Source organism: Petaurus breviceps, unplaced genomic scaffold (genome assembly GCF_028583685.1).
Source record: "Petaurus breviceps papuanus isolate PSGF00001 unplaced genomic scaffold, PetGlider_PUasm1.0 78, whole genome shotgun sequence".
Taxonomy (NCBI): Eukaryota; Metazoa; Chordata; class Mammalia; order Diprotodontia; family Petauridae; genus Petaurus; species Petaurus breviceps.
In genome coordinates, this window is record NW_027186502.1 from 73,979 (window position 1) to 91,044 (window position 17,066).

The 17,066-nt window shown below is 43.3% G+C and overlaps 1 protein-coding gene across 2 annotated transcripts; it reads right to left on the minus strand.

Moving 5' to 3' along the window:
• Nucleotides 1-589: 589 nt before the first annotated feature.
• On the minus strand, nucleotides 590-16,131 carry LTBR (lymphotoxin beta receptor). Of its 2 annotated transcripts, none has more exons than XM_069106068.1 (10): nucleotides 15,981-16,131; nucleotides 8,191-8,269; nucleotides 7,545-7,670; nucleotides 7,266-7,418; nucleotides 6,658-6,754; nucleotides 6,353-6,438; nucleotides 2,840-2,947; nucleotides 2,522-2,547; nucleotides 2,070-2,289; nucleotides 590-1,539 (listed from the first exon to the last, which is right to left on the minus strand). In XM_069106068.1, the coding sequence occupies exons 3-10, from the start codon at nucleotides 7,666-7,668 to the stop codon at nucleotides 1,298-1,300; spliced, it is 1,056 nt and encodes a 351-aa protein (XP_068962169.1). In that variant the 5' UTR covers nucleotides 7,669-7,670; nucleotides 8,191-8,269; nucleotides 15,981-16,131; the 3' UTR covers nucleotides 590-1,297. The 2 variants fall into 2 exon arrangements, with proteins under 2 accessions (XP_068962169.1, XP_068962168.1); XM_069106067.1 differs by lacking the exon at nucleotides 15,981-16,131 and adding an exon at nucleotides 8,399-8,748.
• Nucleotides 16,132-17,066: the final 935 nt, after the last annotated feature.

Here is a 17,066-nt window from a genome sequence, read left to right on the forward strand (position 1 = left end):
TGCTGAAGCAGATTGGTTTTCTTTGTGATCAAGAATACAAGTTTAACTCTTAAGTGTCAAAAGACCTTGTCCTCTTTATTAAAGTATATGGATCCCACTGCAACCACTTGTGAGAAGATATGAGAATTAACTGCTATCTAGCACCTGTCAAAACTCACTTATGACATTGGATGCTTGAGAAACACAGCTCAGGAGGGACAAGGCTTAAGTTTTAGGGGCGGCCAGGTAGCACAGCAAGTAAGAGCACCGGCCCCAGTGTCGGGATGACCTGGGATCGAATCTGGGCTCAGACACTTAGCACCACACCCAGAAACAACTGGCCATGTAACCTTGAGCAAGTTACTTAACCCCGATTGCTTAAAAAAAAAAACAACAGCCCAATGGAGAGGTTAAAAATCGTTCATCTAAATTTTCCAAGTTCCATCCTGATTGAGATTATCTGAAAGGCAGGTCCCTGAACTGCATTTACTCAGCAGAAAAAATGTTTTCCCTGTGTTTAATGTTCTATCCAATGCAGGGGATAAGGAGTCCTTAGAGAATTATCTGTTCTAGTTATGTGTTTCTAAATCCCAAATAAATAAATAAAATCTTTTGGGCTTTCAGTCATCTCTTTATTTCCAAGTGGTTACATGGCAATTCATAAATATACCCACCATTTCCCTCCTCCCTACAAAACCCTACCCCAACTCTAAACCCCCACCCCCACTTTACTGGGACACTTTCTCTTCTAGGAGAGTACTTCCACTTGACCTCATTTCCAGGCTTGCTCTGCCAGTGAGGTGCTTGCTGAGGTCCTTATCCCACCTCTTAGGTCCCTGCAGCTTGGAGCCTGGGATGAGTGTGCTTAAAAAGTTCCATCATCCTGAAGTCATGAGGTGGGAACGCCTCAAGGCCAGTATCCATTCTGTTCTGAAGGGTGGTGATGGTGGTGGTGGTGTGTGTGGCAGAACCACTAGGCAGGCAGGAGCTGGCATCAGATGCCCTCACAGTGTCTGTGGCTGGTATGGACAAGTCCCTGATGAGATCTAGAATGCCCTTTCATGGCTTAGTAGGTGCTTCAGTCCCTTGGCAGGATATCCCACACCTGTCCAATACCCAAAGCAGAAATTTCACCCTTTGCAGTGTCTCTGATTCAACCCAGTGGTAACTCTGCCTTCCCAGGGGGCTTTAAGTCAGACCCCCCATAAATCCTTTGGAAGCGAGAGACTGCCTCAGGTGAGATGGTGCTCTGATTCCTCTCAATTTCCCTCAGGCACTTTCAGGAATAGTCAGCAAATCATAATCCCTTCATCCCCAGCTAGTGGTCATGGCATGCCAGGGTCTCAGTCTCAGCTAGATGCCAGGCCTTGCCGTCCTCTTGGTGCGGTCCACTGAAGCCCAGGGGATTTGGGGTACCCTCCTCTGGGATTGGGTAAGGAGGTTCAGGGGGAAGTGGAGGGTCTCCAGGCCCTCGTGCTCCTCCCAAGACTGGTCCATTATAGATATAAATGTTGCCTGTGACAGTGACTGAGCCACCTGTCACATGGATACCATTGGTACCTGGTGGAAAAAATAGCAAAAAGTAAGGTAACAGGGGCAGTCAGGTAGCACAGTAAGAGCACCGGCCCCAGAGTTGGGATGACCTGGGATCGAATATGGGCTCAAATATTTAGCACCACACCCAGAAATAACTGGCCATGTAAACTTGAGCAAGTTATTTAACCCCAATTGCTTTAAAAAAAAAAGTAAGGTAACAGTACAGCCTCTAAAGAGGGTGTCTCTCCAATTTTTGCCTCACCCCACTCAGAAATCCCTTCTTTTCCACTATCTTTCCCTCTTCTCCTTTTTAGGTTTTTAACCTTTTCTTTTGTTCCTTTGGTTAGCCTCTCTCTTTGATTAAAGCAATTTCTTCATGTTACTGACTATCTAGCTGTCTGTCTGGATCTTTCAGTCTCCTTTTCTCTGAATTTGTTTAAGGATATTCTGTCTAGCTCAGCACCCACCTCCATGTGGTATCCCCCTCTCTTCCTAGACTCTGTGCTCCATAACCTATCTTTTATCTCTTACTCCTCCCCTCTCCCCATATTTACCATGTGGCAACTCTTGGCCCTGCTCCCCAGGCTCTGTGCCCTGCTCTCTGCCCTGGCTCAGGGAGCTTTGTTGATGTAGGATTTCTTTTTCCACTGCTGGTGGAGGAAGACGTTCATTGGGGGCCAGAAGGGCATCTCCTAGAAGTGGTTCTACCAAGTCAGGGAACTTCTGATTTGTTCTAGGGACTTCCTGGTTTGGGGGAGGATTCAGATCTCCTCTCTGTAGGAAAGAGAGTCCAATCAATGATTTTGCCTTAAGACTTCAACAGTTTCTATGTCCCCTTGCAGCCCGATTCTGTGCAGAAACAGCCCTCCTCCCTCAACACTGCCCAAAATGTCTTTCCACCTCAGGCTGTATATTTCCCTCCCCTACTCCTATCCATTCTGTTCTGTTTTCCATGCTGCATGCACCCTCAGTTTCTCACTCCTACATTCTCCTTGGACCCCTTTACCTCTGGTCTCCTCTTGAGTAGGAACCCTGAAACAAAAACAAAAATGACCTAAGGTCCCCTGTTCCTCTCCCCAAGCCCCATTCTCTTTCAAAGTTTCCACATGGCATAGCTTCTACCTTTCTCCCCATTTTGATCCCTAGTCCTGTAAGTCCCTTCCCCCCTCCAACCTTATAAAAAATAAAATGGGGAAGATGAGTTGGACCATTGAGGGTACAGGAGAATGGAAGGAAGCACTGAGGAAATGGGGCATTCCTTGGTGCATCCATCCAGATCAGGGGCCCCAACTCCTTCCCGTCTCCTAGCCCTACTCCCTTTTACCCAGCTTCTGGCAGAGAGAGGGGTGCTTCTTCCAGGCACAGGAGAAGACAGCGACAAGAAGTAGAATGGAAACCACGGGGACCAGGATAGACAGCAGCAAAATTGTCCCTGTGAGAGAAAAACATGGAATTGAGATTACTGAGCCTGAAAAAGAAGAGGCAGACAGGAGATCCCAAGAACCTTTGATAGGAACCACACTGAAGATGGTGAGCTTCTGTTCTCCATCCCTTCCCTCTTCTACCTTGTAAAGACAGAAAAGGAGAAAATAGCCTTGAATTGGAACAAAGGGAAGCTAGGTCAGACTTTGAGTGGGAAGGTACTTTTGAGGTCATCTAGTCCAACTCTCTTATTGTATAGATAAGAAGACCGAGAGACACAGGAAGGTGAAATGACTTATCTAAGATCCTGTGGGCAGTAGGAGAACCAGGATTTGAACTGAGGTTATCGGCCATTAAATTCAGTAATTTTTCCACTGTGCCAAATGGATTCGAGATTGTGATGTATCAGAATGAGGTTTCCAAAGAGGGCTATGGAAAGAATCTCCTTTCATGGTGATGTTTCAAGATAGAAGAGACATCTCTCCCTCTATCCCCATATATCTATGATGGGGATGGGCCAAGGAATAAGCCACGATGCTCTGGCCCTTCTAGCTCCAGAGGAGATGAATGAATGGGACCCTCTCAGACATTCCCATATCCCTAAACCAGAATAACTGCTCCCTTCGTTGCTACTGGTCATACGTTAAAAAGCATATGAAAGGTCAGGACTCCTGGATCATAGACCAAACTTCAGGTAACAGAAGTGACTGTTCCTCTAAGCACAACCATCTTCTCTAGCAGAAAGAATCACCCACGAAAGCAGTGGGGATTGGCTTACTGGCCTGCTGGGGAACCCATCCTTTGTGTATTTTTCAGGGGTAGAGGGAGGGGGCAGCAGTGGATTAAGATTCTTTCCTAAATTAGTGGATATTTGCCTAGTTTCATTTGTGAATATATTCAGTCCTCTTCTCCAGGCAAGAGAGTGGGTAAGGGTCTTCCACATTCCCCTATACATTTGTAGAGAAATCATAGGTTCAGGTTCTGATTCAGACCCTAAGATGTTATGTTGGGGGTAGCCAATTTCCTAGCCCTTTGGGGGTCTAGTTCTCCTATCTCTACAACTCAAGGAGAGCAATTACTTCTCAGATCCTTCAGAGAAAGTCCCAGGACATAAATGTGTGTGTATGTATATATATACACAAACATATACATCTATATGCATGTTTGTATATATATGAATATATTATATGTGTGTGTGTATATATGTATATAAAAACCTTGAACACTGAAAACCCAGAGAACTCTATGTATACACACAAACACCCACACTCACACATACCTATAAGACCACACACACACACACACACACACACACACACAAGACCTTGAGTATTGAAAACTCTGGAGGCAGCTTGACATAATAGATCACATTAGACCTGCAATGAGTCAGAAAGGCCGGATTTGAATTCTGCCTCAAGCTTTAATTAGCTGTGCCACTCTGGGCAAGTCACTTAATTTCCCTCAGCCTGTTTCCTCACCAGTAAAATGGGGATAAGAGCAGCATCAGCATCTAGCTCACAGAGCTGTGCTGAGAATCTAGTGAGATGATGTCTGTAAAGCTCTTTGACAGCTTTAAAGGGCTACATCAGTATCAGCTACTCTAGTTATTACCAGGCTATTCCTCTCCCTAACTCATGGCTTAGGGAATAAAGAAAAGAGGATTCACTTCCTGGGGGAATATGTATGTGGCATGGCTTAGTGAGAAGAAGATAAGACTTGAAGTTAAGAGATCTAGTCTGAATTCTGATATGAACTAGATACTTGATCTTGAACAAGCTACTTAGCCCTAAGGCCTCATTTTCTTCATCTCTAAAAAGAGGGGGTTGGAGTGGTGGCTAGGTGGCTAGGTGGCGCAGTGAATAGAGAACTGGCCCAGGAGTCAGGAGGACCTGAGTTCAAATCCAACCTCAGACACTTAACACTTAACTAGCCATGTGACCTTGGGCAAGTCACTTAACCCCAATTGCCCTCAAAAAATAAAAGCAAAAAAAAAAAAAGAGTATTTAGGGGTGGCCAGGTGGCACAGTGAGTAAGAGCGCTGGCCCCGGTATCGGGAGACCCAGGATCGATTCCAGCCTCAGATACTTGGCACCCACACAAAATAACTGGCCGTGTAACCTTGAGCAAGTTACTTCACCCCAATTGCTTTTAAAAAAAAAAGAGGGGGATGGATTCATCGCTTATCAAATTTCCTTCTAGCTTTCAGATTATATTACTGATAATTATTTATTTTTATTTATCTTTTTACTTTTTTATTTTTATTTTTTTGCTTTTTGGAGGGCAATTGGGGTTAAGTGACTTGCCCAAAGTCACACAGCTAGTAATTGTGTCAAGTGTCTGAGGCCAGATTTGAACCCATGTCCTCCTGACTCCAGGGCCAGTGCTCTATTCACTGTGCCACCTAGATGCCCCACTACTGATAATTATTAATTATTGACAATTAGCACTGTATCCGGAGTCAGAGGACTTAGGTTCAAATCTCCTTCTCTGATAATTACTACCTGGGTTGTTCGGTAGGTAGAGTGCCGGGCTTAGAATCAGGAAGACTTGTCTTCCCAAGTTCAAAACTGGACTCAGACACTTGGTAGTTTGTGTGACCCTGGGCAAGTCACTTAACCCTGTTTGCTTCAGTTTCCTCATCTGTAAAATGAACTGGAGAAGGAAATGGCAAACCACTCTAGTATCCTTGCCAAATAAACCCCAAGTGTGGTCATAAAGTATTGGATGTGACTCAATAACATTAGACAAATCACTAATCCTCCCTGGGTCTCAATTTCCATATCTGTAAAATGAAGGGACTAGATTAGGTGACCTCTGAGGTTCTTTCTAGGTATAGATCTATGATACCCTTGGATATGAAACTGTTAGTTCACATATCTAGAGAGGATGACCACAGAAAAATGTCATATACGTATGCACACATACACACAATATATGTAGATAGATATATGTATATATAGACATAGATATATCTATATCTATCTAGCTATGATTCTAGTAACAATATTAAATATTTTTATATATTATGTAATAAATTATTTTATTATTATATTATATTAAATAATATTAAACAAATAAATTAAATAAAAAATAAAATAGTATAGAAATTATTATATAGGATCTTATTGATAATAATGATGACAAAAATAATAATATTTAAACCTGTATACATAGTGGGAAATTATTTGGCACCTTATATTTGTATGTAACATTTTTGTATGTAGATATAAACTAGTTAAGAAAACACCTTGCTATTTTTCTTTAAGGAGCCCTTGCCACCCCTTCCTTGCCCTAACTTTGGGAAGAATTAGGACACTGACTTCTCCCCATTTTAGAGGTGAGGAATCAACTCTAAATGGGGGAAAAGGTATTGACTTAGGTTCTGCTTCACATTCCCCAATCCATGGACTCTCACCTGGCATCTTCTGAAGTGAGATCTGGCATCTGGCATCAGACTCGGGAGTCCCAGGAACAGCAGTCACCAGGCCCTGTGCCTCACAACTGAAGAGAAAAGAATAGCCCGTATACTCATGAACACTTTTGCCCACCATTATTACCTAGTATGTCGGATCTGGTACATGTTGTGACTCCCAGAAATAGTGGGAAGAGAAGAAAGAGATGTCACAACATGTATGGGATGGGTTAGAGACAGCTCATACTCAGTGGGGAAGGGAGGGAGGAGAAGGCTGGCAATTCCTATTCCAGGTAAGAGGCACTCACTTGGTATGAGGTTGGCACCGAATGTCAGGAGAGGATATATTCTTGAAGTGCCCAGGTCTACAGTGAACACAGTTGTTGTCATACTCTCCAACCTTATCTGGCAAGAGAGGTAGATGTGAGCTGGATAATACCCACCTAGTGTATGGGTACTGTGCTCACCTGGCATGTACCCATCTTCGTGCCCTCCTGCTACTTTCTAATCTCTCCCCTGTTCCTCAGCTATAGTTAGATTTGTCACAACCTGAAAATTCTTCCCAGTATTAGCTTGCAAGTTCATTTCTTAGTTTGCTCTCCCAACAAGCAGGACACAAAGTCCTCACTTACCTGCTGTTTCCCCATCACTTTATTATACCAGTTTCCCTGTTTTGGCCTCCTCCCAGGAAGAACTATCATACAAATGAGATGAACATATGGGATAGGAGGAAGAATCTTCTATCAAGAAGAAGGACCATCTGGGAGTACCCACTAGGCTCCGGATAGACCCAGGGGAGTGAAGGGACACTGGAGTCCCTGAGGCTTATCATCTCAGCCCCTCCACCCCTTCCTCTGCTGCACCCCAATCCTTCTCCAAGTGTCCAGCCATTTCCCTCCTCTCAGCAACCTCTGACCTGTCAGTTGCGGTTCTGTGCCTGGCGGGCAGGAGCTAAGTGGCTCACAGTGTTCACATTCAGCGCGCCGGTTCGGGCAGTACATGCCCTGGCGGCATCGACATTGGGTTTTCTTGCTGGCATTGCAGGGAGTTATCTCCTCAAAGCCTAGTACTGGGATAGATGGGGGAGAAACTCAGGAATAGTAATATGGCTCCCAGGGAGAACTTGCCCATCACCCTGTATTTCACATGCCTCTACCCAGGGATGGCTCCCAGGCACTGTACTGTGGTGGCTTACCTTCATCACATTGGCGGCAAAGGTGGCAACCACTGAGGTGGTTCCAATATTCAGTATAGGAGCCTGGTTGGCACACAGAACATGTGGTGTTTCGGTGTCCATCACAGAAATTACTGACAAACATACCTGGAAGAATGGGACAGGAATTAGCCTTAGTCTGTCTGCCCATCAGGACTTCACAATACTGTTAATGAATACTGGAGTCAAGACTCTTAAGGAGGCTTGATTTCTAACCCTTAATATTTTTAAATCTCTGTTTTCCTGAATGTAAACTGAGGCTATCTACTTCCCAGGGTGTTCTGAAGAAAATATAAGCTAATAGGTATGACCGTTCTTTAAAGGAAGCACAATACAATACAAAGTCAGGGTATTATTATTTTTCATCATCTCTGTTTCTCTCTGGGCTTCCCTAGCTCTGTCTCTTCAATGCCCACTCCACCTTCTTCCCCTTGGTAGCTGGTCTTCTCATTCCCACCTGGGGCTGACCTCTAGATCCTTTCCAGAGTTAGGCGAGAACACCGAGGGTGGGAGAGGAGGAAGGATTTGGGAATCACTGCCTGCATGTATCCAACCCCTCTCCTCCACTTCTCCCAATCATCCTCTGTCCTCTACAGCCCAACTTCCTCCCACCATCTCAGTCACTCACCTGGAGGGCAGCGGGAACAGCAGATCTGGTATTTGGTTTCATAATATTCCTTGTCTCCACACTTTGTATCCAGAGGCCCCTGAAGGTGGATGCAAAGATGGGCTTCATTAGGGGTAGAGAGGTGATGGGATGTAAGAAGGAAGGGATGAGTGAGCCTCCTACCCCTTCTCCCTTTGCCCTGGTCCACCCTTTGCCCTACTTGCCTCACCTGTCTGAGTTGATGGCCAGCCAGAAGCCCAAAGAGGCCTAGGCTGAGAGGGCCCCAGACCAGGCCCTGAAGGGAACAGGCAGGGGACAGGCGCATGGCGTCCATATGAGAGAGGAGGGGAGGGGCAGGGGAAGTCAGGACTTGCAAAGTCCTGGAGACAGACCCTGGGCAGGCAAGTTCTAGAGCCCCAAGAAAGGGAAGGCAGGGGGGCTTGAGATGCCCCCAGGGGGCCGCAGGGAGCGGCGCAGGCCTGGCCTCCCAGGCTCCTGTTGCTTAGCTCAGGAAGTGGGAGTGGAGCTAGGCCTCGGGGCGGGGACAAGGAGAGCTGGGAGCTGCCCATGGAGCCTGTTGCAATCGGGAAGAGGAACAGGCTTGGCCAGAGCCCACATTGGGGCGGCTGTGTGTCTGGGAAAGCACGTGAGGGCAGGGCTGAGCTGGAGGAGGGAGGAAGGAGGGGTGAGCAGAGCAGGCCAGGCAGACAGAGAACCAGGGGCTGCCTAGTATGGGGGGGGGGGGACAGCTGAGAGGGAGCTAAGGGAGGAGTCTTCAGACAGACCTGGGACAGAGAGACAGCCAAATCCCCAGACAGACAGGAAGTCTAGGGGGACAGTTGTAGTTTGAGATAGATGCAGGAGAGAAAAAGACTGTGGGGGAGCACAAATGTTGAGATGGAATGGCCTGGGGCCAGAGCCAGCTGGAAAAAAGACCAGTAGCCTGAAGAGTCCAGGGGAAGGGGAGTGGCTCCCTTAGCAGGCCCCCTGAAAACCAGACCAAGATGTGTTTCTCTTCTGCCTACACCCCTCCTCCTCAGCCATACCCACTTCACTCCTAGTCCGGGGGCGGGAAGAAGAGAAAAGAGAGTAGCTCAAACCAAGCAGCTCACATCTGTCCAGTCCATTATGCTTTCTTCATAATCAGTGATTTCAACATTCATTACTGTGGGGCAGGTCCTATACTGGGCACTAAGTACACAAAGACAAAAATGGAATATTCCCTGCCTCAAGTACTTTACACTCTCCTGGGGGAAGATGACAACCCCATGAGGTAGATAATGTAAGTATTATGAGTGAGACACCTATACAAAAATCCTATTCTGAAGCCTGGTGACCCCAAATTCTCCAAGGCTGGAGAGTGGAGTGCAAACAGGAGTGATTCCCACAACAATTCTACTAACAGTCTACATTTGCTTTCCGAGGATGTTGGCCACCAGGAGACAAATTTTGGGCCTATGAAAACCCATCAAACATATGAAATACAAAATTTTCTTCACAATGGGCAGATTCCTATATCTTTAATAAGAGCAATGGAGGGCCGGAAAAGGAGGCAGAGGGTGCTAAGAAGTTACAAAAAGGCAGATTTAGGTTTAATGCCAGGAAAAACTTCTTAAAAATTAGAGGTATCCATAAGTGGAATGTACTTCCTCTAGAGAGAGTGGATCCTCTCCCCAAAAGTCTTAATTTTATTTTTGAAAATCCTCTACTTCACTGAAAGACCATATTTTCCCCTGAAACATTATACTCAGTTTTGCTCAGTAGGTGATTTTTGGTTTTAATCCTAGCTCCTTCAACCTCCAGAATATCATATTCCAAATCCTTTGATTCCTTAATGTAGAAGCTGCCAGGTCTTGTACTATCCTGATTGTGTTTCCACAATATTCAAATTGTTTTTTCTTGACTGCTTGCAGTATTTTCTCCTTGACCTGGAAACTTTGGAATTTGGCTATAATATTCCTAGGAGTTTTCTTTTGGGGATCTTTTTCAAGAGGCAATCAGCAAATTCTTTCAATTTCTATTTTGCCCTCTGGCTCTAGAATATCAGGGCAATTTTGCTTGATAATTTCTCTCAAGATGGTGTCTAGGCTCTTTTTTTGATCCTGGCTTTCAGGTAGTCCAATAATTTTTAAATTATTTCTCCTGGATCTATTTTCCAGGTCAGTGATTTTTCCAATGAGATATTTCACATTGCCTTCTATTTTTTCATTTGTTTGGATCTGTTTTATAGTATCTTGATTTCTCATAAAGTCATTAGCTTCCATTTGCTCCAATCTAATTTTGAAGGAATTATTCTCTTCAGTGAGTTTTTGAAATTCCTTTTCCATCTGGTAAATTCAGCTTTTTAAGGCATTCTTCTCCTCATTGGCTTTTTGGGCCTCTTTTGCCATTTGAGTTAGTCTATTTTTTAAGGTGTTATTTTCTTCAGTGTATTTTTGGGTCTCCTTTAGCAGGCCATTGACTCATTTTTCATGATTTTATTGCATCATTCTCATTTCTCTTCCTAATTTTTCTTCCACTTCTCTTACTTGATTTTCAAAATCCTTCTTGAGCTCTTCCATGGCCTGTAACCAATTCATTCTTTTCTTGGAAGCTTTTAATGCAAGAGTTCTGACTTTGTTGTCTTTTTCCCATTCCATGATTTGGTCCTTTTTGTTCCCAAAAAAGGATTCTGTGGTCTGTTTGTGCTTCCTCTGCTTGCTCATGTTGCCAGCCAATTACTTGACTTTTGAGCTCTTTGCCATGGTAGAACTTTGCTTCCAGATTGCAAAGAGCTTTGTCCCAAATTGCTGGGGTTTTCACAGCTGCCAGAGCTATTAGGAGGATGCCCTCTCTGAAATCACCCCAAGCTCTGGCACACTGGCCACACACCCCAGGACCACCACCCGAGACCATAATCCAGATCCAAGCAGGTTAAAGCAAGAGCCCCTCTCTCCCTGAAAGTCTTCAATAAAAGATTGGATGAACACTTGTTGGTGATGTTCTAGTGGGGATTGCTTTTTTTTTTTTTTGGTATAGATTAGACTAGATGGCCTCAGATGTTCCCTCCAACTCCAAAATTCTGTGATTTCATTTTTTAGGCTATCTACCAACAATAATTTGTGTTGTTGGTGGTGGTGCACCCAACCCCCAACCCCCAATACTTAACAGTCTTTCCCAAGAGGTAAAAATGTAAGCAACACACTCTTAAGTTTAATTTGCCTTATTAACACTTTCCAGGTAAATTTTGTTGTTTAGTCATTCTCAGTCATGTCCCTCTCTTCCTGACCCCATTTGGGATTTTCTTGGCAAAAATACTGGAATGGCTTGCCATTTCCTTTTCCAGCTCATTATACAGATGAGGAAGCTGAGGCAAATAGGTTAGGTGATTTGCCAAGGGTCACACAGACTGCATGACCCAGCTGTCCTTTCCAGGTAAATACTTTACATTGAAAATTAAATAATCATCTCTCTGCAAACCCTTGGTTGTTATTCAAAATATCCAACCACCAATGAATCGATAGTCTACCAGAGGAAATGAACAACATCCATGTTGTGCCATTTTCACTAAAATGAAACCAGAAGCCATAAAGGGTTGGTGATAAGTGAAAGGACATATATGATCAGAAAAAAAAAAAAGACAGATTGGTCACAGAGTCACAAAATTATAAAAGATCCAGAGAAGGGCCTCCATTGCACTGAAAAAGTCTTCATGGGCAAGAATCACACTGAATGAGAAGGCACAGAATGGTTGCAATCTGCATTGGTGATGGGAGTACTCCTAATGAAGAGTTCTGTCAATGGACAGATACAGTGACTTGACCAGGGTCAGGTCCTCTTAATCAGAAGTCTGGAGGCTTTACACTGTGTTCTCAACTGGAGCGTCAACAACCTATTCCATACTTCTAAAGGAGGAGATAGGAGAAAAGAGGGATGTATAGATGTGGTGGGTGGGCAAATGATGGAGAGCAAAGATTGGAGCTGAGATGTAGGAGTCTTCGGGTTCCAGGTTTATCTCCAAATCCTTCTAAGTAGCTCCTGTGACTCATGGGGTGTCTCTCTGTGGTATAGCATTGACAAATCTAATCACTTGAGCATATACCTCCTTGATGTCTACTGCCCATTTATTTATTATCCTGGATGCGCAGTGTCATAATGTAGAAAGAGAAGTGGAGTGTGTTGGGGTGTAATTATCTGAGGCTTTTGTTGTAGGTGAGAAGGAAAATGTCTTTTGTAGTTCTGGGTGCTTTATCCTCAGGCTACAGCTAGAATATACAGAGATTGAAAGACTGGAACAAATAATTTTTTATCAGATAGTGGACACCACCAACCCACTCCCCTTTCCTACTTGTACAGGTAAAATCAGGTTAAAATGAACATTAGAGGGCAGCCTTGAAAAGCAAGAGAAGTCACAAAGTCACTCAAGAAACTCTAGCCACATGGAAGAAGGAAATTGAAGCAAACTGCCATGGTTTGGTTTGGTGAAAAGTTAAACCTGTGTTGTAATCCCTCTAAACAATGCTGACTAAGCTCCTTGGCCTTTCTGTGGTGCGGTTTTTTCATTTACAAAATGGCAATAATATTAGCAATGCTACCTAAACTCAAATGGTTCAATTCAATTCACCAAGTAAGCATTTATTAAGCACCTAATATGTGCTTATATTAAGTGCCTAATATAGCACAATGCCTACACTGTGCTAGGTATTGGAAATACCAAGACAAAAAATGAAATAGGGAAGGTCCTCTAGAGAAGCCCTCCTCTGAGATATTCTGTAGGTCAGCATCCATTAAACCATAAATGTTCTTCTCCTCCAACACTGCTACCATCCTGGTACAAGCCCTCATCACTTCACAGGTGGGCAATTGTAGTAGCCTTCTGATTCTTCCCCTTGCCTCAAGTCTCTCAACACTCCAATTCATCCTCAACTTAGCTGTTAAATTAATCTTCCTAAAGCACAAGTCTGACCATGCCTCTTTGTATTCAACAGAGCCCAGTGGCTCCCTCTTGTCTCTGGGATCAAATATGAGTTGCATTCCTTGCTGTTCTTCACACATGATGCCCAATAATCCACCTCTGATTATTTTTACCAGCTCTGTCCCCCCTATCTTCCCTCAGGTCTGTAAAATTTTACCCTCTGCAAGAAGACTTTCCTGATTTCCCTTAATGCTAGCACCTTCCTTCTCTTGATTATCTCCAATTTATCCTGTCTATATCTTGTTTGTACATAGTTTTTTTTTGCAGTGTAGAAATAAATTCTTTTCTTTTTAAAATTTATTTACTTTTAGTTTACAACATTCAGTTCCACAAATTTTTGAGTTCCAAATTTTCTCCCCCTCCCCCACTTCCTCCTCTCCCACAAGGTGCAATGCAATCTGATACAGGTTCTACATATACCTTCACATTACACATTGGCCAAGTTGTAAAGAAGAATTATAACCAATGGAATGAACAACAAAGAAGGAGAAACAAAACTAAACTAAACTAAACTAAACTAAAAAGAGAGAAAGTAAGTAGTTTGCTTCAGTCTATATTCAGACTCTGTAATTCTTTCTCTGGTTGTGGATAGCTTTTTCCATTACGAGTATTTTGGAGTTATCTTTTTCAAATCTGATCATCCATATAGGACAAACCAAGTGAATGAAGAATGTGTCTTGTATTGCCGAGAAGAGCCCAGTCTACCAAAGTCAGTCATCACAGATACAATGTGTCTGTAATTGTGTGCAGTGTTCTGGTTCTGCTCCTCTCACTCAGCATCAGCTTATTTAAGACTCTCCAGGTAATTATGAAGTCCGCCTGCTCCCCATTTCTTATAGGACAATAGTATTCTATTATATTCATATACCACAACTTGTACATAGTTTTTTTTTTTGCTTGTTGTCTCTCCCTTTAGAATGTGAACAAGGACTGTCTTTTGCTCTTTTTTTTCTATCCCTAGCACTGAGCAAAGTACCCAGTACAGAGTATGCACTTAATAAAGGCTAGTTGGTTGATTGATTGTAAAGCACTTTATAAATATATCATTTTGGCCTCACAGCTCTGGGAGGTAAGTGCTTTTTATTATCCCCATTTTTTACAGAGGAGGAAACTGAGGCATATAGGGCTAGATTAGTCATTTATGGCTGGAAGCCTGCTCTACTCCCCAAATTTTGATGTAGTCAACCAAAAGTGGCAACTGGTCGTGCTCCAAGGACGAGAGGGAAATTGTATTCTAAGACACTTGCTACATGGGAGTCATCTTCATGCAATGGGGATGTCTTTGTTCTCTACTTAAGAGGAAATAGCAGGGAACAGCAGTTGTTCAGTCATATTTGACTTTTTTATGGTCCCATTTGGGGTTTTCTCAGCAAAGATACTGGAGTGGTTTTGCCATTTCCTTCTCCAGCTCATTTTACAGATGAGGAAACTAAGACAAATAGGGTTAAGTGACATGCCCAGGGTCACACAAGGTAATGAGTGTCTGAGGCTGGATTTGAACTCAGGAAGGTGAGTCTTCCTGGTTCCTAGCCCAGTGCTTTATGCCCTATGGCACCACCCAGTGGTCTCTTGAGAGCAACTAGACTTTTGCAACCAATACTGCATAGTGGATTGGATCTTTGCCATTATCTTAGTCATGTGTCCAGCAACCCTCTCACTGGTGTGAGGCTGCTCTGGATCCAGGTCCTGCTGGAGGTGGAGGAGGGCTTTTTCTAGGGCTTGGGAACTCCCATTTCCGCAGCAGCTGCCACCCTCCTGCTTCCTTCCTCTGCTTCTCATTCACTTCCCCTCTGCCACTTCTTTGAGGATCAGACAGGAAGGAGGGAGATGCAGCTAGTGATCTGGCCACAGCGCTGACTGGAAGGGCCCCCCTACAACTCTCTCCCAGATTTCTCTGGGGTGACACTTTGCCTGTTTCTGTGGTGCTTTTGCTTGGCAGAGCTAAGTTCCTTTCTTGGCTCTCTGCCCTCCTCCTTTTTGCCTCCAGGAGTTGTACCTTCTGTCTTCCCCTCTAAGGACTCCAGCTGGTTGTAGCTGGGTTAGGAAAAAATCAATTAGTCCCCTTTTGCCTTTGACTCCTCTGGCCACTTTGTTTCTGTGGCTCGGGCTATTATGTAAATCTGGAGTTCTGGTTGGTATTGGTAAGGAATGCAAAATGTTTCACATTTTAAAAGAATATGCCTTTGGTCACTGGTCCTTAAATTCCACCAGTTTTACTTAACAACAAAGTGTGGGGCTAGAGGAGCATGGTATGATTGGAAAGACACCTTTTCAGCCAAGGAAGGAAGGAAGGAAGGCTGAAAAGGTTGTTCTATATTTTGAGGTGAGGGAAAGGAATTAACTAAAAGGAATCCTTTGCAAAGTTTGTGTTTTTAAAGTTAAGTCTAGGTGTTAATTAAAAGAAAATAAAATTGAGTTAAATTTTAGTTTTATTTATTGTATTTATCACTAGTGCCTAGCACAACACATGGCAAATAGTAGATACATAATAAATGCATTTCACTGATCACTAAAAATATGTCCTTTATGACTGCATATTCAACAAATGTTTGCCTTAAACATTAAAAAAAAAAAGAACTCCCTGGGTTCATACCCTAAAGTACCATGCTGTCCATGACTATGACCTCTGTACAATTGAATGAAAGATGTAGAAAATACAAGATTCCACTGTTCTTATTGTTGATTACAAAAAAGTATTTGATAATGTAAAGTAAAATACTGCCTTAAAGGCTGTCTTCTATCAGGCTGTCTGCATCCATCCATCCAAATCATTCATAGACATTTAAGACATAACAATATCACCAATCTCTGAACATAAGAAACAGGTGAAGCATGATGTAGGGAACTGTATGCTTACCAAGTGGATTTTCTACTGTGATGGAAGACATCCAGTGCAGAGTTCAAGTTGAAGAGGAAGGACAAGTCCTCCAGATCATCTTGTTTGCAGATGACATTATGCTGATTTCATCATCTCTAGAGCATTTCAGAGCCTCCTAGAAGATATTTGGTAACCACTCAAGACCTGAAAGATATAATATTTGGTAAGTCTATATCTCTCTATGTTATACTTCACCTGTTTATGATCAGAGGATTGTTGATATCTATTGTTATATTTTTCAAACCTGATCATCCACATAGGACAAACCAAGTGGATGAAGAATATCTCTTGCCTAAAATTTAGGTGTCAGTTGGATGGAAACCTACAGGCCTTGTGTACCAATATATACATCTGGGAGAGATAGTACAAATGGACTTTGGGCCCAGAATTAAACAGGTGGAGAGGGGTAAGCTGAATTATTTTTCAGGAAATTGCATTGTTCAGTGACCCTAAACTTCTCCCTGAAACAAAGTCTTGCCATATGTCTATAAGACATGGGATACAACAGCCTTTGAAGAATTGAAAATGGTTATCACATAGTTGGCAATGGAGGGGCACCTGGAGCTTTGACAATCAGGTATAAAGGATTTCATCAGAAAAATATGTGATAGATAGAAAGAGATGGATTGGCCAAATGGTAAGAGTGAGGAATGTAAATAGTCCACCGGCTCTTCTGGTATCCTTTTGATGTCAGGATAAGCAGAGGAAAGACCTCTTTTTGGGAACATATGGACAAGAATAACATAATCTGGGCCACTGTGGGTGGTCTGTGATCTACATAGTTGGAAGGAAGATCCAAATTGATGAGATCATGGATCCATTTCAGTTTTTGAATGGAGAGAATCAAAATATCTTAAAAATACCTTTGTGGCAGGGTAGGAGATGCATGATAGTGAAAGGTCAGTGAATCTAGAGATGAGTATGAAAAGGCTTTCTCCTACTTAGTGAATCTTGATTGAACAGAACTGGACAGTAAGAGGCACTCTCAAAACAATCAGTTTTGTGTTGGGAATAGCTGTGGGGCACGAGGGAGGGAAGGGGTAGGGACTTTTCTAGTACCTCCTG